Raw genomic sequence first — 23,905 nt, 5'->3', positions numbered from 1 at the left:
GTGCATACTTCTAGAATGTTGGATTGTCTCACTACGGGTCTAGCCAGTTCAGTGATTTGGCATTTGGGGTTCATGTCTATGCGGGATAAAGCATCGGGGTTCTATCATCATATGACAATGTGCTTGTTATGTGAGGGGGGAGTGACAAGCCTGCTAGACTTAGTCTACTCCGTACTTACGGAGTACAATGTCAACAGTCTTGCGCACAAAAACCGGGTAATAGTTTCTTGCGTGGCAACCAAAGCAAACTTAACCTCCTTGCATGAGAGTGGAGTGTAGATCATTGGATGTATCGTGTGGCTATGTTTGCAGAGTAGCCACCCTAACAAATTGTCCTCAGCCGGGATCTCGCTGTCTGTGCGTCTGGGTAAAGTGTTAGAAGAGGAACTGAGGGTAATGCTTTCCCAGTAATGTACATTAATTGCTTTGCTTTATGATCGAAAATCCGCTCCATCTATATACACCAGTATAGATAATATAAGTACCAAAATAAGACCACGCATTAAATCGCTCAATATGTATCTCAAAAAATAATAATGTAACAAGTATAAGTGTTGTGCAATGGACGGTGAGTATCCAAGTATGGCTTGATAAAGAAAAAGGGGAAAAAGTGACAAGAACAACAAATCGACGTGTGCTTCACCCATCGTAAAAATTCCGCACAACACCACCGGCAAATAACAGTGTTGAGGCTATTGACCCACTGCTTGGTACCCACGACGGGTCGTCCAGTCGCTCTGCCTCCATTGCTTTTTGTACGTTTCCATCTCGGTCGGGTCCACGGCAGCACCCCCCTGACCCTCACCAAGAGCGCGCTCAAGGCGACCTTGGCGGCGTTGGCGCAGGAAGTACAGCACAAAGCCGGCAATACAGAGGGCAGCGAATGCGGCAGCACCGCAGTAGACGCCAATGTGGGCTGCTGTGCCCAGGTCGTCCCATTTCTGGGAGAGCGACTTGGCGGGTGCCTTCGAGATTTCTTTGGCGGCAGTGGAATTTCCACTAGAGATAAGGGCAGTTAGAATGAATATTCCTTTACTCATCTGATGCAGCATCAATGATAGATAACTTACCTAACAACCTTGATACTGTCGTAAGAGCCATTGTGGCCAATGTATTCGTACTCCTTGCCCGAGGAAAAGTCCTGGACACGGATCTTCTGCACCGTCATAGTGAAGGGGAGGTTGGTCCAGTTGACCAAACCACCACCCCATTCGATATTTCCTACCGACTGGGACGGAATACCCACAGGCCAATTGCTGACCTTGACTCTGCACGGCGTTTGGGGATAGTTCTTGCCATAGACGGTGAGGGGTTCGGAGTAGTTGACCGTGCGCCTCAATTCGCCATCAATCCACCACTCCAGACGATCCTTGTCCCAGTATGAAGTGTAGTTGTGGAATTCGGTATCCGCGTTTTCGACGGCATGGTAGCCACCGCGATCACTCGTCGTTGTGTTTCCCTTTCCGAAGAAGTCTGATTGCACCTGACTGGTGTTGTATCCCACCCACTCCCAATCGATCTCGTCCAGATCATCTGATTGCAAAATCACGCTGCTGATGATTCCTGCACCCTTGGCCATCTTGACATGTGCTTCCATGACGCCGAAAAAGATGTAAAAGTTCGACACCAACAAGGTGGAGGCGTTTTCGGTCTTGATGCTAAAGTCTGCTCCCTCCGATGTGTATTCTATTTCCCCCGTCTGCATGTCCCAAAGCTTGTCATCTAGCGTCTCGTTGAACCACCATGTGTGCTCTGTAGACAGCGCCGCGTCGGCGGGGCATGTGGTGTTGAGGGGGTTGCAATCGGTTTCATCGGCGGCCACCAGGTTGGCTAGCGCCCCCAGGAGCCAGGCATGGCGAAGATAGAGCATGACGGCGGATTTGTGAGGAGCGCGTGGTAGGAGTAATGGTGGTATGAGCCGTCTGGGGTGACCCGACTCAGGTGGTGGTGGTGGGTTTGGATGCGGGATGGGGATGGGCGGGTTCGTGGCTGTTCTGGGGGAGGAATGACAGGAAGGGTTTCAGGTTCATGGCTCGTGGCAGGCAGGAAGGAGGAGGAGGAGCCCATTGACGGAGTTATAGCGCTGGAGATAAAAAAAAAAAGTGCCTCTTTGGCTTCTAGCGAGCAAGCTATCGATAGCACAGAAGCAAAGATGGCCGCAGCCAATCAAGGAGCGAGTCGGCACTTAGTCTCCGAGGCATCGGCGGGGGCTAATCCCACTATAGGCAGCTTTCAGGGGCAAGGGCCCAAACCCAACTTTTAAAAATAGGGGCAATCTGCCATTTGTCCCTGAAAAAGGGACACCAGACGGTGTCTCTCGTTCAGCCTGGCTATTGGTAGCCACGATAGATCCACCTGGGACTTTCTTTACCCTTGAAAACTGGTTCTTGCTCGTGTCGCGGAGGACGAAGAGTTTTCCTTCCGTCTCTGCTCAGGAGACAGCTGAGCGGTTGGTCCGAGCCATCCGATGATAATGTTGTTGCAGCCGAGTTGGGGATCTGCTGACATGCAGTCGGACGATCCAATTAAAGCAACACAACTCCATGGCAGCAAGATTACAGGAGTTCGCAATTAAACTTGGGGTCCCTGGGGGCGAGTTGACTCGGAATCAACACTAATGATAACTGGCTGTCGAGGGTTTTTCGGGTCAGTAACTTCTCCCCCGGGGATGGTTGCCCTTTCGAGTCATTTGGATCCATCGCACCAGCCCCTATTGGGACTAGCAAGCAAAACATTTTCCGGAGCCATTCCCAGACAGGAAGTTGAATTTCCTGATTAGTCAGAGCTTGGCGGGCTAGTGCGCAAAGCTTGACCGGGATAGGGTTAGTCGATCTGCCACTTTCCGGGAAGCGGTTTTTGATAGGGTCGGATCTAATTTCGCTGATTACAATTGTTGGCCGACCAGGGGCTGCATGGAAATGTGGGAGCCTGATCCTGAATGCTTGTCTCTCAAGTTGGAGCGCTGTCAGCCTGCGGTTCTTGCACAAGCATATACCAGAAGGCTTGGCTCTTCTGGAACGTTGACTTGGTGAAACATCCGCTTCAGCAGGCAGGTTCTGTTCTTGCAGTACAAATAATTTGGATTAGATTAAGAGGGCGTTCCTACTACTGAGTGTACTACAAAAATGTCCGAAGCAGCCATCTGCTAGGTGACTATAGACACTTAAGATGTTACTGACCGGTGTAATGCTCGACAAAGACAAACAATGCCCTGTCTGACGGGACCAGTGGGAACAACGAAGAACGAGACAGGTCTAATTTTGGAGAGCCACTCTGTGTGATTTCTTTTTTGTGAAATTATGAATTGTAAAGCCATCATTTTCCATGATACTAGTAAGCACCGGGGATATTATATATTCTGACGCCCTTCAAATTCACACGCAAGTCGGCACGAAGATCGTGTAGTACTCATGGCATTCTAAACCTGTGATGGCTAGAAGAACAATCATGATGCTTTCATAGCATTCGGTAATTACTCTAAATGACCAAGCTTCCAAAGACAAACTAGACGCACAGAGATGGGTACATAGAAAGCTTTGGGTACATTGCACCCTCACTCAGATACCCCACCAGATCTGCCCAGGGATATCCGGGTTATCTTCTGTCCAACCTTCATATCTTTAATATCGCCCCAATCCACCTTGACCTGTGGCTCAAAAATAAGACAATGCGTACTTTCTCCAAAATGAAACATTCCAATCTCCAGGCCTTTCTCTCCATAGTCCCCAGGTAACACCGACGTCTCGCACGACCCACGTTCCAAGATCCCCCCAAAACCAGCAACACACGTTACCCGGGTTATCTGGCTCCGCAATCGGTCGGGCGCCTTCGCGGAGTTTTCTGTTTAAGAACCCCTCCTATGAATCGAACTCCCAGTGGGGTTTGCTGGGGTCGCATATGAAGGTTTTCTCGAAATTGCGCATGTTGGAAAGAGCATCGGGGCTGAACCAGCCATTAGGCTCGTCCTTTAGGACAGCTGCTAATTCTGTAGTGTGGAGAAGTCCGCCCCAGTCCTTGAGAGCGTCATGGAAGGCATTGCTGACCTTTGAGTTGAGGAAGAACCGTACCCGGATGGCGTGCGAATGTATGGCTCATGAATCTGGTTTAGGGACTGCTGGCCCAGCGTTGGGTAGATATTGCGGGCGCACTTCGAAAAAGACTGTCTAGTTAGACGATGGAGGTCGCAAGGTCGCTAGGGATGGTTGGATCTCCAGGGCGAGTTTGTGTGAACGTCTCTGTCGACAGTTTGTAGAGATTGGGATCGCTCTCGATCAAGGACTTCAACACGTTGATGCTCGAGTTTATGTTGGTGGATGTGACCTGATATGCAACATTATTGATGAGTCCCTGATGTAGTAATGCGAGCACAGGTGTGTTTGCTATGGCTCAGATATTCAGCCAGCATATAAAAACTTGAACGCGTTAGCTGAGCATTTTCCAGGGCGCCCATGGACTTTTGTGATGTTGATGCTTCCCCTCTTTCTACCCATGAATGAACACGGTTTGAGGCAAGACAGCAGACGCATTGGAGGTCAAGTCCTACAGCGGCGGTAATATTTACCAATTGACTGTTATTCTTGACCAACCCTCTGCAACAATGCAAGATTCACCGGAAACCAAGAAAACAGGCAATCGCCAGCCTATCATCCGAGCCGGGTCCGATGACATGATGGTATGCTTTGGCTTCTGATATTTTAGCTTCTTATTGTGGAACATCCCATTGAGCGCCGAACCTGAAAACAACAAGTCGGAGACTATGGTGACATCAGAACCTAGGCTGGCTGACTCAATGTACAGGAATTTCTGGAACACAAATGACATTTTCTGTGGTCTGATTCTATCATGACCCTACGTCATTTTGCATATTTCCATCAAAGACCGCATAGCTCGAAAGGACTTGGACATGTTTGCTTTAAAAAAGCATGAAAATATGCGGTGAGCTGCACCAAATTCAATGGACGTCCTCGTTGGTATAATGATAAGAACAGATTATCTGAGCAGGTGCCGTGTTACAGTGTTGTAGATGGTATCTGAAGGCCCTTTGATATTAAGTGATCTCTAAGTAGCCAACTTATCATCCTGGCTCGACAGCCAAGACACTCAGTCTCGTTTCCAGACGATAGGTAAATGGCCCTCTTTCCCATAAACGGGATCAAGAACCGGCGTAGATACCGATTCACAGATTAAACGTTTCCTATTTGTTTCCTCCGGTGAGTCAAGTGCCTCCTCGTAGTCCCAAGGCTGAGCTCGGGAATTTTTGTCGTTCTATCACGCCGTCAGTCCAACTAAAGCGAGAACACAATAATATGCTGCTATCAACAGTAGCATTAACGACTTACTAGCGAATACCACCCGATAATCTCATAGTTATCCGAGGTACTAGTGACACAATGTGTAACACCAGCCTGCGTAGACGTAAGTCCGTTAAGAACACCAGCATTTTACTTTATAGTTATATCTTTCCATATAGAGAGAAGAGAGATCATAACGTACAGGAAACACAAACACATCTCCCGCGCGAGCAGTGAACACCACACCAACCTCCTCACCATTGGCATCAAATCCGGGATCGAGGGATGACTTTCCCAGGCGGTATGTACCCGTCCCATGGAGGACTGTATATGCCTCATGGGTGATGGAGTGGTAATGAGGGACGGCTGCCAGTGTATTTTCTGCTATTATCCAGTGGCCTCCATATATCCATTCAGACTGTTCTATGGCATCTGCGGCTCCTTGGGGTGTCTTGTCGATCAAGGCATTCCTGTAGACGAGGACGGGACGAGTTGAGTTGGGGGAGTGGGCTGTTGGAGGGACGGTGAGGGTTTCGGGTGGTACTTTGTTGACGAGCATTCTTGTTTATCCTCGGTGGGAGGGAGGGGTTGATGTAAAAGTGCTAACTAGGTTGTTCTTAGGGAACGATAGAGAAGCAGTGATTCTGATATTACTTTGATATAATAGCAAATATTCTGGAGAAGAGAAGCAGAAAGTGGGATGTACGAGCAGTCATTCTCCCATATCGGATGGGGGTCAATAGGGGTCAGCGGGTGAACTAACCCCAGTATACAAAACTCGCTAGTTGGACTTTTCTGGGACTTAGGAGCCCTGTAGTCCATTCCGATATGCGGAATGTCTTTCCGATTGTTCCACTTAGGGTTTGCAGTGTCTTTAATCATATAAGCTTACAACGCTACGGATGCCATTCCCGAGCCGTGAGAGTACCCCGCATGTAGGGATCCGAACGTGGATAGCATCAGCCGGTGCAGTATATCGCATATATGAGAGAATTACTCCAGGGGCTTTTGTGATTTTTGATATCACCTTAACGTAAAAATAGAGAGGTTAAAGCGAATGCGTTTGAAGGAGGGCATGAAATGAGGTCGTTATTCTGGGGACCGTTCGGATATACCTGTGCCGCACCATATGTCTTTCGATCATGAGTTGGAATGTAAGATCACAAGAGAATTTTTTTTTTTTTACGTTTGAGCTTATTTCGTCTAACTTTTGCTAACCTGCGCGCTTATGCCAGGCTCAAAGCATCACTAACAGGCATAACATACTCTTCCCAGTCATTTAAATCCGTGATAGACGCTGGTGACCTTTCTCGGGAAGACTTTGACAAACAAAAATCGCGGGACTTCCACACCTGCTCGACGACGACACGCGCCCGAGTCACACTAGAAACACTGCTTTTACTCATCTTCATAAGCAGTTCCAAGACAAGCCTTCGTCCGTCCGTCATTTTCCCAGTATCCGGATCTAACATGATCGCAAGGTCAAGAGGATCTAGTTCCACGGCAGCAACAAAAAGAGGCCAGACGACCTGACAAGATGGCTCCATTGCGAGTAGTTCAACAATATCTTTCAATATTTTGCGCACGTAGGTCTTGGTTATGGAATCGGATGGTGTCAAGCCATACAATGCGCAGTTTAGATAGACAATTGAAGTCACTCTCTTTAGCTCGGCAATTCTCTGAATGACCTGGCTGTCTCCATCGATTCGCATCTCCTGTTTGATATCCTTCAATCTGTTGATCAGGGCGGAAGCTCTAACATTAAAAGCTTCGTGACCTTCATCGGCGATGACATGCCGTCTAGACCGACTCAGATCCATGATTGAGAATAAGACAGAGACAAGAGCAGGGCTGCAACCCATCCAAGGATTTATGGTCGTATCTTCTTCACGCCAATAGGTCGATCCAAAAAGCTCCGCTTTTCCACAGGCAGTCCGCCCCATCACGTCCTGGAAAGCGAAGAAAAGCTCCGTGAAAGACGATACTGGGTCTTGCTGTACACCTTGCGTTGCACCTTTCAATAAAATCTGCTGTCGTCGGCGAAGTCGAATGATATCTTTTGCCCCCTGAAGATGTATAATCCACTGCTGATTGCAGTCATCAACAATGTCATATAAACATAAAAACATCATAATGACCAATATTTCAGGGTCTTCTGTGACTATATCCTGGGGATGCGTATTGATACGATGTCGGAGATGGTTCAGAACTCGAGCCTTTAGTTGCAGAGAAAGTTCGCTATACCTTGGGTCGCTCTGGGACCAGTGACAGGCGGCCAGCGCCTGTATTGCCTGCAGAACTGTGGGCGGAGCGGATACACAATAGGGAAGAATGACTGAGGCAAAGGGTGACATGGATAGAGGACTCTGTACTGTTCGAGGACATATCTGGTTCACGTAATAGTCGAACAGTACTTGATTTCCCAGATCATCTAGGGATGGAAATGGTGAGAGGGGTGATTGTAAGTTCTGTAACATTGCTTCTTTTATATCCATTAATTGAGCGGTATCGGGTGGCGATGTTGTGAAAGACGATGCTGGCTCACGAGGCCCCAGCTCCCCAAGGGCCGTTCTAGCATCGACGGCCGGGAGAAGATGTGGTTCGGTGTATCCTTGCTCCTCGGCATAAAGTCGTCGAATCAAGGAAGTATCGTTATTCACGAATGCCCAAGACTGAACCGTCGGGATCGCAACCCATGTAGTGTCTTTGGGGAAAGTCGAATCCCGTCCCGGAGCACCAGTTGGGTGATCAGGAGACTTCCTATTCAGCCTCGACCTGCCAAAGGCGATACCTCGATCACGATAATTTGACTCCCATTTCAGCCGGAATATTGTCTGGCATTGTAGATCCTTTTGCCAGCATCGGGTGCAGATTGGCTTTTTCTCGTCGCATTTAAGCCTGCTCCGTCGGCAGTTTGTGCATCCTTGTTGAGAGCGGGAAGATGTTTTACTGCTGCGTTTGTTCGTCTCCAGGTCCATAGTGGTCAGTCACAGATATCCAACGGTAACTGTTAAGTGCTCATATTGTAATTGTACGACTTTCTGCTTTTAAAGCAAGCTCTGGCGAGCAAAGAGTTCCAGTGCCGGGCACTACGGCAGGTCGATGCGATATTAGAGTTCAGGGTGGGACCGGGGCAGTGGATCTCATTTGCTGGACCCCGTGGGAGTTAAGTGAATTATTCATAAAGAACAGCTTTGCATGGTTCTGATTCATGATGAAAAGGGGAGATTTGTAAGACATGGAAAGGCTTAATAAGCATGCCTTGCTGCCCGTTAACTAAGTTGTAACTAGATGCAAGTTCTTCATCATCACAGTATCCAGGTGGGCGCAATTCATAACCGCAGCTACGGTCGCCCACCGAGCAAACAATACTGGACTGATGCATTGGTCCCACGACAATACATGGTTTAACTTAGGCAGGATAGTGTATACTAATTCCACCAAGCAATCGTGAGACTAGTATAGTTATGAATAGTTGACTTTCCTTTCGGACCTAGCACTTGCATTCCACCCCAGTCGACCCAGACAAGATTGATAGATATCTTACAAGACGAAAGTTCCGTGCCGCCTTCTAAGGAGCACATTCACGAGCGTTGTTTGAAAAGTCCAAATGAGACTACAGTAGCTGATTGTGTCGATAGCGCACGCATCCATTCTGTTATTTACTTGTGTGGGGGCACAGATGCAGGCTCTAATTTGGCTTCACGGGTGGGTACTAGACTAGACAGATCTAGATAGCATTGGGGAGGTATGTTTGACAGCCTTTGTTAAACACCAGAACAAGACGAAAAGGTCTTCTCACAGCAAATTTCTGTATGTTGATTAGTCTGTGGGTAATGGATAAGTCGTCCGAAGTAATGGCTTGATATTGAAGCTACCCTCTATGAACACTCAGCAAGTCCACAGGTCTTGAGCATGTTCAATGAATAGACTCCCTATGAGGTGGTAAAGATGTGACCATGCTTGTCTCTTATACGGAGAGTGCCTCTATGACCTCTAGGAGGCATGCGTAAGCACAGCTCCGACCATGGTCGGGATGGCTATAAACGGATCGTCGTTATCGACATGAAGGACAGAGAAGACGGCCAAGAGGCTAGGCAAAGCTTGTCCCAACCAAATCTATAGCTAAAGATAGGGGCATTAGCGGGGTATATGTGCGATAAGGCTGAACAACTCTTGTGTTCTGAGCGTCGGGTTAAACCATCCGGAGAAATGAGGAAGTCACGGTTGTCCAATACAGTGGTGGTGAGGTGACACTCCATGTGCCTGAGATATGAAGAGTATTAACGCTCGATATTAAATTGATAAGAAATGACCTGGTGACTCATGGTGACAAGGTGATGAAGGCGCAGCAGGGGGACGTGCGCTGAGTTGGAAAGAGGTGGTGCTGACGACGGTATGCCGTGGTTTGATAGCGAGACGTGACACCGGATGTTGTGTGAGGTGTGATGCTCGGATGAACTGTGCTACTTGGCTAGTTTTGCCAAACTCGTCCTTGGATATAATGGAGGTTTGCCCCCTCGAAGCTTAGCGCCATTGAAGGTTCCCATTGCGAATATGCTGACCGCCTCAGGCAGCGAGGAGAACACGCAACGGACGCGAGCTGGCCAATCAGGGGGGTTCCATCACATGGCCGGCCAGAATCCCGGCATTTTTCTATTGTTTCCCGTTCGATCTCCGCGTCTGCCTCACTTTCCATCAGAGTCCAGATCCTGTCCATTCATTTGACAGGTTCCAATCATCTTCATCCATTCTGAGTCATGCAGGCCAACTTCAATTTCTTATCGGCTTCCTTCGGACGCGTTGAGTCACGTCTGCTCCGTCGGGCTCCCGGACAGGCATCGCGCGGGGGAGCGGCTTATCACTGGCAGACTAATCGTATTCGCTGACTGCAGTAGCGCCGTCCGTTCGCCATGCACGATAAATTAGCTCGCCATCTTCTGTTCATCTTTTTAAATCCCAGGGCCCTTCTTTTTGCCATTCTCGACACAGAGAAAACACCAATTTCAACAGTCCTGTCCGAACGATGGTGCCTTCCATCGCCCCTGGAGAGGCAGCTGTTGTTCTCTTTGTCTTGATTTCGTTGGGGACCATCCCGCCGGCCAAGAGATTGATCAAGGCGAGATGGAAACACGCGAACCCGGACGACATCCGGTATGAGGATAAAGATGGAATTGCCACAAAAGAATCCACCTCTCAGTTGTCAAACCAGCGCCCTTTCGTTGCTATTTTTTTGCTCGGTCTTTGTGGATTAGGTCTGTCTTTTGCAAACTTGATCATTGCGGCAATTAGCATCCATGGGAGAAAGGGACCTGCCTCACTAGGAATCTGGCTGCTGCCGCCAGCATGGGTGCGTGCGTCGACACTCTCCCACCACCGGAGAGGTCACATTGGGAATGGACTGCTGACAATTCATAGCTATTTCTGTTGGTGCAATTCACAGACTCAATTACCCAGACACACCCAGTTGCGAGATTCGAGAGCGTGATATGGAAGCAGGCAACCATTGTTCTGATTGGGGGTATTGCTCTCTCCGTTCTCGCAAGCGAAAATGTCCCCGGCGGGAGTCGACCTAGCATTACAGCTATCCTGACTGGGGTACAGGTGCCTACTCTTCTGGCCCTGGTTGGTGCTATATGGTGCGTGGAACGGCGCCCGGCTGTCTTTAGCCCTGACAGCAAGGAAATCGACCGAGAGATGACCGTCAACCTCTGGAACCGATTGACATTCCGATGGGCTCCTGAGATCATGTCCGAAGGCGCCAAAGAAGCATTAGAATCTGAAGCTCTTCCGACTATGAATCATGCTGTCCGTTCCAAAGAAGCCTCGGACGAATTTAGTGCCATGGCCTTGACAGACGCCCAGCCACTGTGGATCCGCATCTTTTGGCAGTTTCGGGTACAGCTTCTGCGGCAATGGATCGCAGTTCTCGTTTCAAACTTTTTCGACGTCGGCCCATCTTTCGCAACTTTACAACTCCTTCAATACCTCGAGTCACGAGAGAATTCGGACGTACGTGATCCATCTGCCTGGAGATATGTCATGTTGATTGCACTGGCTGCTATGGGCACCAATTTGGTGGACTCGCGTATCATGTGGTGGGAAAAAGGCTATATCGTCGTTGCTCTGCGGTCGACCTTGACATCATTAGTGTATCGTAAATTGTTGCGAAAGAAATTGAGTACCGACCCTGCGAAGGTTGAAGAGATTGGAACTGAAGAGGTATCAGACCCCCGGCCCCTGTGCCTATGTCTTACTAATCTTGCTTCACCCATAGGCTGGCCAGGATGGTCCCTCCAAGTCAGAACAAGACGTCATCAATATGTTTGCAGTCGACTGTAACCAAATCGCCATATTTGCGTCCGAAAGCTCCCAGTGTGTAAACATTGTGGGTAAAATGCTGGTGACAGTGGCATTTTTGTGGCTGCTCATCGGCTGGCAAAGCTTGTGTGCTGGTCTACTGGGTATTGCGGTTCTTTTCCCTATCAACCGAGCTTTAGCGGAGAGGTATGGGAGAAAGCAGAAGGCCCTGATGGAAATCCGGGATAAACGAACTACAATGACCACAGAAGCTCTGCATGGTATCCGACAAATCAAATTCTCCGCTGCCGAAGATGTGTGGTCGGAGAAGCTCGAACGTGTTCGTGAAGAGGAGTTGTCGGTTCTGTGGAGCAGCAGGCTCGATAATATCTACATGACGATCGGCTCGGAGTTTACCCCCATCGTTCTAACAGCATTGTCTCTGACGACATACTCTTACATCCACGGAAGCTTACTGCCTTCTGTAGCCTTTACAGCGATCAGTCTATTCATTCAGCTTGAAGGCATTGTTGGGCAGATTCCTTACTTATTGGTATCAGTCATCACCGCCAAGGTGAGTTCCGACAGAATCGACGGATTTCTCCGCACACCAGAGCAAGAGGAAAACACCCATCCGGGTGAGGTCATTTCATTCCATAATGCCTCTGTGAGCTTCCCCTGCGATGCTAAGGATGCATCAGCGGACCGTTTCGCATTGCGCAATCTCAACTTGGTATTCCCCAACAATGCGCTCAGTGTTATCTCGGGGCCGACAGGATCAGGAAAGTCTTTACTGCTGGCGGCTATTTTGGGAGAGGTAGAGGTGTTGGGCGGCTACGTCCATGTCCCGCGAGATGCCTCTCCCATTGAGCACTTCGATAACAAGGCAAATGCGGCCAACTGGATTTTGCCAACGGCTATTGCCTTTGTTGCCCAAACTCCCTGGATTGAGAATGCCACGATCAAGAACAATATCCTCTTTGGTTTACCCTTTGATCCGGTCAGATATGAGCAGGTACTACAAGCATGCGCATTGACTACTGACCTGGCCTTGTTCGAGGATGGTGATGAGACAGAAGTGGGCGCTCAGGGAATCAGTCTCAGCGGCGGACAAAAATGGCGGTTGAGTCTGGCACGTGCCATCTATTCACGCGCAGGAATCATCATCATGGACGACGTTTTCAGCGCTCTCGACGCTCACGTAGGCAAGCATGTCTATGAAAACGCAGTCATGGGCAAGCTTGCAGAGGGCAGAACTCGGATACTCGCCACCCACCATGTGTCGCTGTGTTTGTCTGGAGCGAAGTATGCGGTCAGTCTCTCCGCTGACGGAACGCTTAAGCACGCAGGTTCCGTGGAGCAGCTAGAGGCGGAAGGGGAGCTCGATTCTCTCCAAGAATCTGCTAATAGGGAGATCTTGATTGAGGAAGAAGAAGGACTGACGGTGCCGACTGACTCTGCCACTATTGCGCCCAAGGCTCCCCCAAAGAAGCTTATTGAGGCGGAAAAGAGAGCGACCGGTCGCGTCGAGATGTCAGTCTATTCTGGTTATCTCAAAGCAACCGGAGGGTGGCCATTTTGGATCCTACTTTCTTTTCTATTTGCATTATTTCAGGCATTGATTTTGTCTCGAAACTACTGGATACGAATTTGGGCGGATGCGTTTGGCGATGAGCAGGGAGTCGCTCAATATACGGCATGCCCACACCACAACAGCCTGCAGATGCAGCTGGCAGGCTATTCAACATCAACGCACAAACTTTGCATGAACACCTCCAGTAGTCTCCCAATCAACGTTCAGAACAGAAGCTTGTGGTTTTACCTGGGGATGTATTGCGCCATCTCCGTCGTGTCAGTGATGGTCGCGGTCACCCGGTTATTCAACCTATATTCTGGAGCCGTCCGCGCATCACGGAGAATATTCCACGATATGCTTCACAGTGTTTTCCACGCGCCACTTCGATGGTTCGACACAGTTCCCACGGGAAGAATTCTAAACCGTTTTACAGGAGACTTCACCCTCTTGGACTCCCAGCTCCCGCAGATGTTCTATTACTTTGCCGCTACGCTCTGGGAATTGGTCGGTATATTGGTTGCAGCCATCTTCATTTCCCGGTTTATGGTCTTGGTTGCGATCATACTATTGGCATCTTGCGCCTTTATAGCACGGAGCTACATTGCTGCTGCACGAAACATCAGGCGCATCGAATCCAACAGCAAGTCGCCGGTCATATCACATTTTGCTGCATCCTTAACTGGGCTCTCCACTATTCGAGCATTTTCCAAAACCGAAGAATTTACTCGACGAATGTACAATCTCATCGACACGTACGCTGCTTGTACATGGTATGCTTGCTATATGGGCAGCTGGCTCCATCTTCATGTGGGACTTGTGGCCGCTTTGTTCCCAGTCACCGTGGCTGCCTTCGTGATAAACACCCCTGGCATCGACGCTAGCTTGGCTGGGTTCGCCCTCTCCTTCTCGCTAAGCTTCACCTTTTTGACTTCCTTTACTATTCAAATTTCCACAAGAGTTGAGCTGTTCATGAATGCAACAGAGCGCATCTTCGAGTATCGAGACTTGCGGATCGAGAACCCAGACGGGACCAGCGTTAGGGCTAGCTGGCCCGAGACGGGTAGAATAGAGGTAAATGAGCTAGAGGTCGGTTACGCAGAAGGGCTACCATCGATCCTGAAGGGCCTGACTTTCACTGCGGAGCCAAACCAAAGGATTGGGGTCGTCGGTCGGACGGGTGCTGGTAAGTTGCCTGCAGCATTCCCTGTTCTTCTTCTTATACTAACAATGACAGGCAAATCCACTTTATCGCTTGCACTTTTCCGTTTCTTGGACACCCGTAAGGGCAGTGTCGTCATCGACGGAGTTGACATTGCCAACATTCGACTGCACGACCTCCGTACCCGCCTAGCCATCATTCCCCAAGACCCTGTCCTTTTCTCTGGCACCATCCGGTCCAACCTCGACCCTTTAAATCAATACAGCGACCAGGAAGTGCGAGAAGCTTTAGCGCGTGTCCACCTCATCCCCTCCGGAAGCAGCACGCCACTGTTGAAGAACGACGAGGATGACCACTCTGGTGCTAGTTCCACCATTGCCGCTTCCGAGCAGAACGGAAACACCAACATATTCCAGTCCTTATCCTCGCCAGTTTCTTCGGGTGGATCGAACCTGTCACAGGGACAGAAACAGCTGCTCTGTCTGGCGCGCGCTATTCTGTCCCGACCCAAGATTCTGATTCTCGATGAGGCTACTTCCGCGGTGGATATGGAGACTGACATCCTGATCCAGCGGTCGATTCGAGAGGCGTTCACGAACACTACGCTGCTAGTGATTGCACACCGTCTCAGTACCGTGGCCGACTTTGACCGCATCCTGGTCATGAAGGATGGCGTTGCAGCGGAATTTGGAAGTCCTGGAGAGTTGGTGGAAAAGGATGAAGGCCTATTTCAGGATATGGTCAATAAAAGTGGCGAAGCGGAAGAGTTGAGGCGGATGATGTTGGCGTCATAAACCATAAGCATCATATTGTAGATTGTTGATGCTTTTCACTCCCTAGAGTTATTCGCGCATTTTCACAGTACGCTACCCTTGAAGTTTCTTGCATTCACAAAAAAGAGATACACATTTGAAGTTCGAAGTACCTTGTCCAATTCAATTTTGCAATGAAGATTCGTTAGCCGCGCATATGACTAAATGGCACCATAGCAATGTAGGAATCAGTGAATATGGGGTAATAGTAGCGCATTTAGGCATTCGGAATGCATTTGAATGTTGATAGGAAAACATGGGCGGGTCTAAGGATGAACGGTGCCAGACTGCCTATACAGACAAGATATCTTGTAAAGAAATCCACGACCGAGAAGATAAGTAGGATAAACGAGATGATTCCAGGATCAATCATGCCTGGATATGTTTTCAAAGTCCATAAATACATCCATTATGTTACTTGAGCTCAGTCATGGAGCATATTATGGTTGCTTGCAATTGACTGAACTCACACATCAACCCGGGAGGTGTTCGGTAAGCTTGATAATATTGACATCTCTTCCCCACTTTCTTTGAGAAGCTCAGCTACTTGTTTGTACCTCAGGCAATCTTATCATGTGTAAGGGCGGTGAAAGAGACCCCTTGCATGGCCACTGACTGGGCGATATAATGCAATCATTATTGGCCTCTCTGGCTCGTATATATAAATTAATACGTCTTCTATATCCCCAAATGTACTCTTCAATAATCATCCACAGGCACCAACTAATAAAGGGCTTTGCACTCAAAATTGGCCGCATCATCAATGTCTCCTGACCCCACGTACTGGGCCAATTTGGGATAAGCGCATATCGGCCGTTGTTTGTCAATGGTCCTGGAGGTATACTCAACGCTACTATTGAAGCGAGACCCAATAATATAGTCGGGTGCAGTGCCGTTCTCAACCCAGTTGATTAAGGCCAGAAAAATGTCGTGCTTTGCATCTTGGTAGCCTGGGACACTGTAAAGAGACGAGCTCAGCGTGCTCGCCTGCGTCGGCCCGGCGATGTACCACGGCGCGCCCATTGTGGATGGTGTATGATAGCAGTGTCTGGAGAAGTCAGCTCGTAATCCCATGTTGGTCTAATGTGCACTCACTCCATGCCAGGGATTGCGAAGAAGCGATAGAAGTCATCGATATCAATGCCCTGCGGGGCAAGCGTGGCGGCCATGTGGTCGCGGTAATAGAGGCCGATACCGGGAGGTACAATGGCGTCGGAGTGACCATGGTAGTGAATGAGCTTCCCTCCGTGGCGGTAGAACTCGGCCAGGTCATAGCTGTTGGCGGACGAATTACCCGGGTCAGTCTGATCGGCGTACTGCACCACGCTATAATCGAAGTCCTGCACAGTAAAGTTGGCGAGGCCAAGGATATGTTGAGGATACCACAGCTGCGAGTCTTCGTTGCCGACACTGCCGTTGCCGATGACGCCGCTCTCGTTCCACATTGCTTCGCTGCCGTAATGCGGATGCGTGTACACAAAAGTTTGATTTGTTTCCACCCAGTCGTTGTAGATCTTATGCAGTGTTTCTATCTGGGGTCCTGTCAAGCAACTGGTGTTCTTCGTCTCAGTACAGAGCAAAGGCAGGTAGTCGAAATGACAGCCTAGTGGATCGGAAATGATGTTGTCGACCAGTCCGTCTTGAGGATCGCACTGACGGATTGCCTCTGCTCCGATGACTGCGAACATCTCCATTGGGATTGTATGATCTGATCCCTGAGGTGCCTGATAGGTCGTCTGCTTGAGATTGTATAGCTGTTGGTGGGTAGTCCACCATGCCGGGCAGGCAGCAATCACCCCGTCATAGTCCCGCGGAAACTTCTGTGTCTCTTTCATGGCCTGGCGGCCACCGGTGGAGCAGCCGGCGAAGTAGTTATATTTGGGCTTTTGACCATAGAACCTCTCGACGAGGAACTTGCCCAGCACGCTAGTGAGATGGTTGGCACGCCAGGCCCAGTCGTTGATAGACTCTGGATTCTTCCACCAGTCTCCATCCATGTCGGAGCCCGTGTGGCCCGTGTCAGTGGCTACAGAGGCGAAGCCATACCGTAGTCCCACAGCCTAGTAGTTCGATCAATCTACGATCTACTTGTAATTGAGGACGAAGCTGTTACATACCATATCAACCCAGTTGATGTCTTCGCCTTCCTGCGCAGCGTGACTGTTCGGGTTAAGTTAGTACTGGATATCCTCTCAATAGGTCAGAGTCACTTACAAGAATCTTTCATTCCATGTGTCAGGCAGAAAGACGCCAAAGCTAAAGTGGGTGTTCACATCTGTGGTCGCATTGACCTGGATGGCACAGGCCGCTGGCAACTGCGTGGGATTGGTGACGGAGCTGATGTTGGGGTTCACAAACGTCGAATTCTCCGCATAGTGTCGGGCGTAAACTACGCGTGCAGCGGTACCATTGGCGTCCAAGAAGGCTTGAAAGGTCTCAATGGAGCAGTTATTCCTAGCCAAGGTAGGTGGGAGAACGGCGAGAAGGAAAGTAACAAGATATAGGAACTGTAGTGCCATGGTCACGATTCATATAATAATGAAGCTTGCAGATGATCTAGAGGTTAGAACCACCTCCATTTGTTGAACATTATATACTTGCCCTGTTTCTCACTGTGACGACACAGTCCATTCCCCATTGTTGACATCCCGACTGGTACATCAGCCCATTTCCGTATTGCGGGGATACTCCGGGGAAACTCTGCAGGACGGAAACGCATGCATGATCCTGTTGGATGTTTGCCCGCAAAATGAGGGCCTCTGCGGCCGCCAACCTGCGGAGTCTTTCCCGCATTGGGATTCACAGATCAACAGTGCGGACGCAGACAACATATAAGGCAGCAACTGGGACGGGAAAGCAACAGCTTCCATGCATCTCAACCCACAGCAGTCACTACAGAATGAGGCATTCCCCGCTCAGGATGGCTGCCATGGCGTCACTGCTGCTGCTGGCTCTTCCGGCCGGGGCAAAAGCTTCATCCGCTCCGACAAGCCTTTTGTTTCAGAACGACGGAAACTGGACTGCTCATGGGGAGCGACCAAGTGCTCTGCTAGTGCACACACCTGCCGGCCGTCGTCAGGCAGAAACAGTCTGTGCCGAATATGAGGAGCAACTGCTGCGATGCGATGATGTACACCATTTCCGCCAGTCCTTCCAGTACCAGCAGTATCTAGGTACTCTAACTAACGATACGCTGCTCTGGACTGCTTGCAGTACACCAGTCACTCTTTCTGGTACCTCTGCCACCGATAATGTCTCTTCGGATGGAGAGTGGCCTTTCGTCTGCACAAACTCGGCTCCACTGGTTGATCGTGTCGACACCGATTACTCCTCCTTCCCTCGGGTTAATGTCACGGCAGGTAACATTACCTTCGAAGGCCTCCGTGATCATTTGACTTTTCGATTTGCTGGTATTCCGTTTGCGCAGCCGCCAATTGGCACACGCCGCTTCCAGTATGCCGAAGCTTGGGATGCGACCAATGTAAGTTACGTCAATGCAACTCAATACAGCCCCGCCTGTCTGCAGTTCGGTTACTTTGACGGAAATAGCTATGATTTGAACCCCTGGGGTAATGATGAGAATTGCCTTTATTTGAATGTATATACTCCCTTTCTTCCGGGCGATACGGACGTGCCCGAGGATCAACTGAAGCCTGTCCTCTTCTGGATCCATGGCGGTGGCTTCTCTCAAGGCACCGGCTCGGACCTAACCTTCGATGGAGGAAGTCTAACTTCACGCTCGGATGTGGTCATCGTCACCTCTAACTACCGCTTGAATATTTTCGGGTACTTATCACTCGATGATGGCACCATCCCTGGAAACTACTGGATGTCCGATAACATCGCTGCTCTTCGGTGGGTGCAACAATATATCCGCGGGTTCGGGGGAAACCCAAACAATGTTACCATCTTTGGGCAGTCAGCTGGTGGCGCCAACTGCATCGAGCTTGTTGCTTCTCCTCAAGCTGCTGGTTTATTTCAGGGCAGTATCCAGCAGTCAGCAGGCAACGGTCGCTTTAGCACCCAGAGCGCAATAGCCGAGCTAGCTGAGCCCTACCTTAGCCCATACTGCAACGAGACAGGCGCTGCCCGGCTTGCCTGCCTGCAGCGACTGCCTTCATCAGTGCTCCTGAACGCCAGCGCCGACATCTTCTTCACTCCAGTGATCGATCCTGTATATCTACCAGATGCACCTATGGCTCTAGTCGCCCAAGGAAGCTCTTACATTAACTCCGTACGGATGATGTCCACCCTGATGCCCGAGGAATGTCAGTCGCTGACCACAACCACTCTCGCACCCAATATGACCGACTTTCAGACCGCGCTCGACCTGCTCATCCCAGGGGGCTGGATCGATCAAGAACAGGCAGATCACATTATCCCCTCAGGCCTGTGGCTTATTAGCAACGAGACCTTTCACAACGGGTCAACTTCATACTCCAGCGTATACAACGCTAGTGTCAAGATCGCCACCGAAAATAACCAAGAGTGCCCGAATGGCGCCTACGCTATGGTGGGTGCCGCCACGGTCGCTTTCCCTAGTATGCACGTGGCCTATCATCAGCGCGGATACGCTCTCTCCTACTATGATTTCTATGACCTGTGCACGTTTCCTGTCGGAAAGCCGGACACACCATATTATCGGTGCCACTCTAGTGACTTGTACGAGGTATTTGGGACTTACTACATTTACGATCAGCCGATTCGGGTTCCCGAGGATATCTACTATACCAATGCGGTGCAGGACATGTGGGGGTCGTTTGCGCGAACGGGTGATCCTAATGTTGCGAGGGAGTATCTGATAGCGCGCGGTTACAACACCACCTTAGAGTTCTTTGCAGGCTGGCGTTGGCCGGAGTTTACGGCGTCAAATATGGTCCTGGCTGATTTGCAATATCCGCGGCCAGGGTATACGGATGTGCCCGATCTGGAGCATTGTCGGTATCTAGCTAGTGTGCAGTATTGATTCAGAGATAAGTAACATGTCCCTACACTATGCAGTATGAATCTCGACTAGGCTTGCGGTCAGCTGTGAAACGGGGTGTGGTCCCTGGGCAGGCTTCGAAAATGTGGCAAGTTAGATCGCACTCCAGAGGGGGCTGCCAGAGGGGTTTCCTAAGAATGTTAAGCTCAGATAGGCCAATTGAGCTACAAGAGCCATCTAGTGATTTGATGTCTCATTTCCTAGGTCCACGGAGTAAAACCCAAAGGCTGTGCTGGGCACTCTTGGTCCAGAGTAGTTCACAGCACAAGTGAGGTACGCTACTCCGTAGTGCATCTGTCATGAACGTTAGCAGCCTATCATAACGAACCACATCTTAGCTATGCCTGCATACCCCACTCTAGCAAGAAAACCAAGCAATGGCAAGGGCGATGAGGAATATTGCTTTTTCTATAGAAAACTAATTGTTGGCATATCCCCGCCCGTGGCCGGCATTGCGCTGACCAGAGTTTTCTTTCTCTTTTGCCTGTCCAATTCCACTCTGTTACTCTACTATAGCACCCGATGATGACCCGTTCATCATGATAGCATATACATATTCAGCACTTCCACCAGGGTCGTTCACTCGCATGATCCGTCTCTTGCCACAAAGAGAAAGAAATGCCCCCATCGAGTGCATACTTATCAACTACGATCTTTCAGTGTCAGAAAGCCGAAACCATCTTTACGAGGCACTTTCCTATACGTGGGGTAGCAATGATAAGCCGCAAGCAGTTCTGATTGGTGGAAGTCTTCTGCCTGTGACTGAGAATCTTCACACTGCATTGTCGTACCTTCGGGACCACCAATTGGAGAGAACATTGTGGGTTGATGCGATCTGCATCAACCAAGAAGACGAAGATGAGAAGAATACACATATTCCGCTTATGAGAGCCATCTACGCACAGGCCGATCGAGTCATTGTCTGGCTTGGGGAGCCAGACCATGCTGGCCCCAATGCACTTGACACGATCCATCAACTCGCAGAGAACAAAGTGTTGCTTTATGCAGGTACCGAAAGCGTTGATTTGTCAGAAGCGGATCATGTGGCCTGTATGAGACTGCTAAGACATGATTGGTTTCGCCGTATCTGGGTAAGCTGGGGTTTGAACGTTTTCACAAGTTAGTGCACAACTAATTCCCAGCAGGTGCTACAAGAAGTTGGTGTTGCTCGATCAATTATGTTTCGGTGTGGCCTAGTTCAGGTCAACGGCTATTCGTTCTGTGAAGGCCTTAGCAGACTAAAGCTGTCACTACTACCAGACCACGTGCTCACAGTCATCCCTCTTGTCCGAAGTTCAATTATTCGGCCACGCAACTCACGAAAACTGCCAGGTAATCTCCCTTTAGGAGAGCTGATCGACATGTATCATACCCACTTCGCAACAGTTCCACACGACAAGATATATGCGTTGCTAGGGTTGTGCTCGGATGATCTTAAAACACCCTGCTTAAGACCAAACTATCGGCTTGCATTCAGTGCTGTTGTTAAGCAGATCGTAAACTATATCTTCATGGGAAATCATACTGTGGCAGTTCTGCCTGACACTAACATAGCTGTGATCAAAGGCAAAGGGTGGATTTTGGGCCATATCGTGTCAGTCGAAAGAAGCACACCCCTTCATGACTACCAGACTATTGGTATTGGCTTCCATGAGAATGCCTTGGGGATGTTCTTTGAAACTCAGTGGGGAAATAAATGGGTAATTCACGCTTCAGCAACATTAATTCAGGTCTATGATATTGTGTGCTTCTTGCATAATGCTCCAAAGCCAACAATCATTAGACTGGGGAAAGGGAAAATCAGTGTTGTCGTGAGTATGGCAACACCAGACATGGTCAAAAAGAAAACCGGATACGAATCCTTTCGTCGACACTCCAAGACGAAGATATCAGACCTACGGAAGCAATTCCAACTCATATATGCGCCACCTATTGACCTTTTCTTCACTTGGGACATCAGTCCACCTGCCAGAGAGAGCAGGAGTGAATTAACTAGTCTGAAAGTGCCAACCTCTACTACTTCTAGCAGCCTAGGACAGACATTGGAGGGAAAAGAGCAGGAATACGGATGTCTGAAACTCATTTTAGAAGACATTATTGTGAATATACTGAAATCTGATGACTTTGAAGCGCAGTTCGAACCGATGAAGCGACTTTTGTGTCAGACTCAGGTCCAAATACCGGTCAGTGAAAGAGTGCTCGAGGCAGCAGCAGCACGTTATGACATCGCATATAAACTCCTAAAGATTCTTCTTGACGACCAACGGAAGAGAGCATCAATAATAGAAATTTCAGTCAGAAATGCAACAAGCATCTATGAGCTCATGGGTATTCTTTTTCTCCGCACGGCCGATTCTTACATCACTGAACGGGTGATCGATGAAACAAGTCAAAATCCACAAGGAAATTCGATTATCAAACTTTTTTACCAGTATCAAAAGAGCCTTCCAGTCTCTGAACATGCAGTCGAGAATGCAGTGAAACATACCTTTGGACTTGATATTATTTTACTGTTTTACTACTACCATCAGAACAGCCTTCCAATCTCTGAACGTGCAGTTCAAAATGCAGTAGAACACATTGATGGACTTGATATCCTTCGTCTGTTCTACCAACATCAAACGTGTCTACCAATCTCTGAACATGCAGTCCAAAATGTAGTGGAACATGTCAAAGGACTTGATATCCTTTGTCTGTTCTACCAACACCAAGACAATCTACCTATCTCTGAACATGCAGTCCAAAATGTAGTGGGACATGTTAAAGGACTTGATATCCTTCGTTTGTTCTACCAACATCAAACGTGTCTACCCATCTCTGAAGAGGCAGTTGAAACTGCAGTGCACTATCCTAACGGGATTGAGATCCTTCGTCTGTTTTACCAACACCAAGACAATCTACCAATCTCTGAGGAGGCTGTTGAAACCGCAGTGCACTATCCTGATGGAATTGAGATCCTTCGTCTATTTTACCAACATCAAACGTGTCTACCCATCTCTGAAGAGGCAGTTGAAACTGCAGTGCACTATCCTGATGGGATTGAGATCCTTCGTCTGTTTTATCAACACCAACACAACCTACCAATCTCTGAAGAGGTCATCGAAGCTGCAGTCAAGTACAACGATCGACTTGAGATCCTTCGTCTGTTTTACCAACACCAAGACACTCTACCATTCTCTGAAGATCTGTTGAATGCGGTAGTACAACTCCCCGACGGAACCGAACTTTTGCAGTTTTTGTTCAAGCAACAAAGCTGTCCACCCATCTCTGCAAGTACAATCCAAAACGCAATCTTATCACCACATGCACTTAAAAAAGTACATCTTCTACAGCAGTACTATCAAGAGAGATTCCCGATTTCTGAGGCGGTGGTCACTGCAGTAATGAACCATACTGACGGACCAAATTCTGTGAGGCAGCGCTACCAGCAAGACAAAGGCTTACCGATTTCTAAGGAAACGGTTAGTACAGCTATTATGGATTCAAATTGCTTCGAAAATTTAAATTTTCTTTACAAATTGCAGAAGAGCCTCCCGATCAATAAAGCGGCGGTAGAGTTCATAGTAATGGAGCTCTTGGAACCTGGAGATGAAGGATCACGTTTGCGGGATTTGACGGGCGACAACACGGAGTATGAATATCGTAGGAAGTGTCTAAAGCTTATCTATCAGCATCAAAGTGATGTGGTTCTTAGGGCGGCAAAGGACTCCATAGTCAAGGATAAAATTATACACATGCTGCGCGAATTTGACGAGCAAGAAAATGAGTGACCATGTCGCCCGT

At 49.0% G+C, this 23,905-nt stretch overlaps 10 protein-coding genes across 10 annotated transcripts; 4 read left to right on the top strand and 6 right to left on the bottom strand.

The window, feature by feature from the left end:
* Window positions 1-164: 164 nt before the first annotated feature.
* On the bottom strand, window positions 165-1,870 carry An15g05350 (uncharacterized protein; the record flags this gene model as incomplete). The annotated part of the gene is made up of 4 exons (XM_001397028.3): window positions 165-363; window positions 417-454; window positions 705-999; window positions 1,071-1,870. The coding sequence occupies 4 exons, from the start codon at window positions 1,868-1,870 to the stop codon at window positions 165-167; spliced, it is 1,332 nt and encodes a 443-aa protein (XP_001397065.3).
* A 497-nt stretch (window positions 1,871-2,367) lies between these two features.
* Window positions 2,368-3,326, bottom strand: An15g05340 (hypothetical protein; the record flags this gene model as incomplete). Its single annotated transcript, XM_059744704.1, has 3 exons — window positions 2,368-2,498; window positions 2,603-3,056; window positions 3,273-3,326. 3 exons carry the CDS (start codon window positions 3,324-3,326, stop codon window positions 2,368-2,370), a joined length of 639 nt encoding a protein of 212 aa, XP_059602568.1.
* A 227-nt stretch (window positions 3,327-3,553) lies between these two features.
* An15g05330 (hypothetical protein) lies at window positions 3,554-4,821 on the bottom strand (the record flags this gene model as incomplete). The annotated part of the gene is made up of 6 exons (XM_059744703.1): window positions 3,554-3,674; window positions 3,757-3,840; window positions 3,871-4,043; window positions 4,174-4,347; window positions 4,487-4,539; window positions 4,587-4,821. 6 exons carry the CDS (start codon window positions 4,819-4,821, stop codon window positions 3,554-3,556), a joined length of 840 nt encoding a protein of 279 aa, XP_059602567.1.
* A 279-nt stretch (window positions 4,822-5,100) lies between these two features.
* An15g05320 (uncharacterized protein) lies at window positions 5,101-5,850 on the bottom strand (the record flags this gene model as incomplete). The annotated part of the gene is made up of 3 exons (XM_001397025.1): window positions 5,101-5,265; window positions 5,340-5,405; window positions 5,494-5,850. The coding sequence occupies 3 exons, from the start codon at window positions 5,848-5,850 to the stop codon at window positions 5,101-5,103; spliced, it is 588 nt and encodes a 195-aa protein (XP_001397062.1).
* A 667-nt stretch (window positions 5,851-6,517) lies between these two features.
* Window positions 6,518-8,269, bottom strand: An15g05310 (uncharacterized protein; the record flags this gene model as incomplete). The annotated part of the gene is made up of 1 exon (XM_001397024.3): window positions 6,518-8,269. The coding sequence occupies one exon, from the start codon at window positions 8,267-8,269 to the stop codon at window positions 6,518-6,520; it is 1,752 nt and encodes a 583-aa protein (XP_001397061.1).
* Window positions 8,270-8,505: 236 nt separating this feature from the next.
* On the top strand, window positions 8,506-9,217 carry An15g05300 (hypothetical protein; the record flags this gene model as incomplete). The annotated part of the gene is made up of 6 exons (XM_059744702.1): window positions 8,506-8,522; window positions 8,583-8,741; window positions 8,789-8,999; window positions 9,030-9,039; window positions 9,070-9,104; window positions 9,191-9,217. The coding sequence occupies 6 exons, from the start codon at window positions 8,506-8,508 to the stop codon at window positions 9,215-9,217; spliced, it is 459 nt and encodes a 152-aa protein (XP_059602566.1).
* A 1,100-nt stretch (window positions 9,218-10,317) lies between these two features.
* On the top strand, window positions 10,318-15,120 carry An15g05290 (uncharacterized protein; the record flags this gene model as incomplete). The annotated part of the gene is made up of 4 exons (XM_059744701.1): window positions 10,318-10,641; window positions 10,710-11,513; window positions 11,569-14,350; window positions 14,402-15,120. The coding sequence occupies 4 exons, from the start codon at window positions 10,318-10,320 to the stop codon at window positions 15,118-15,120; spliced, it is 4,629 nt and encodes a 1,542-aa protein (XP_059602565.1).
* Window positions 15,121-15,861: 741 nt separating this feature from the next.
* An15g05280 (uncharacterized protein) lies at window positions 15,862-17,657 on the bottom strand (the record flags this gene model as incomplete). The annotated part of the gene is made up of 4 exons (XM_001397021.1): window positions 15,862-16,186; window positions 16,234-17,198; window positions 17,256-17,298; window positions 17,353-17,657. The coding sequence occupies 4 exons, from the start codon at window positions 17,655-17,657 to the stop codon at window positions 15,862-15,864; spliced, it is 1,638 nt and encodes a 545-aa protein (XP_001397058.1).
* Window positions 17,658-18,058: 401 nt separating this feature from the next.
* An15g05270 (uncharacterized protein) lies at window positions 18,059-20,104 on the top strand (the record flags this gene model as incomplete). Its single annotated transcript, XM_001397020.1, has 1 exon — window positions 18,059-20,104. The coding sequence occupies one exon, from the start codon at window positions 18,059-18,061 to the stop codon at window positions 20,102-20,104; it is 2,046 nt and encodes a 681-aa protein (XP_001397057.1).
* Window positions 20,105-20,661: 557 nt separating this feature from the next.
* On the top strand, window positions 20,662-23,892 carry An15g05260 (uncharacterized protein; the record flags this gene model as incomplete). Its single annotated transcript, XM_059744700.1, has 2 exons — window positions 20,662-21,213; window positions 21,268-23,892. 2 exons carry the CDS (start codon window positions 20,662-20,664, stop codon window positions 23,890-23,892), a joined length of 3,177 nt encoding a protein of 1,058 aa, XP_059602564.1.
* Window positions 23,893-23,905: the final 13 nt, after the last annotated feature.

The sequence above is a fragment of the Aspergillus niger genome (assembly GCF_000002855.4).
Source record: "Aspergillus niger supercontig An15".
In the NCBI taxonomy this organism is placed as follows: domain Eukaryota; kingdom Fungi; phylum Ascomycota; class Eurotiomycetes; order Eurotiales; family Aspergillaceae; genus Aspergillus; species Aspergillus niger.
This window is presented reverse-complemented; position numbering and strand designations above follow the sequence as displayed.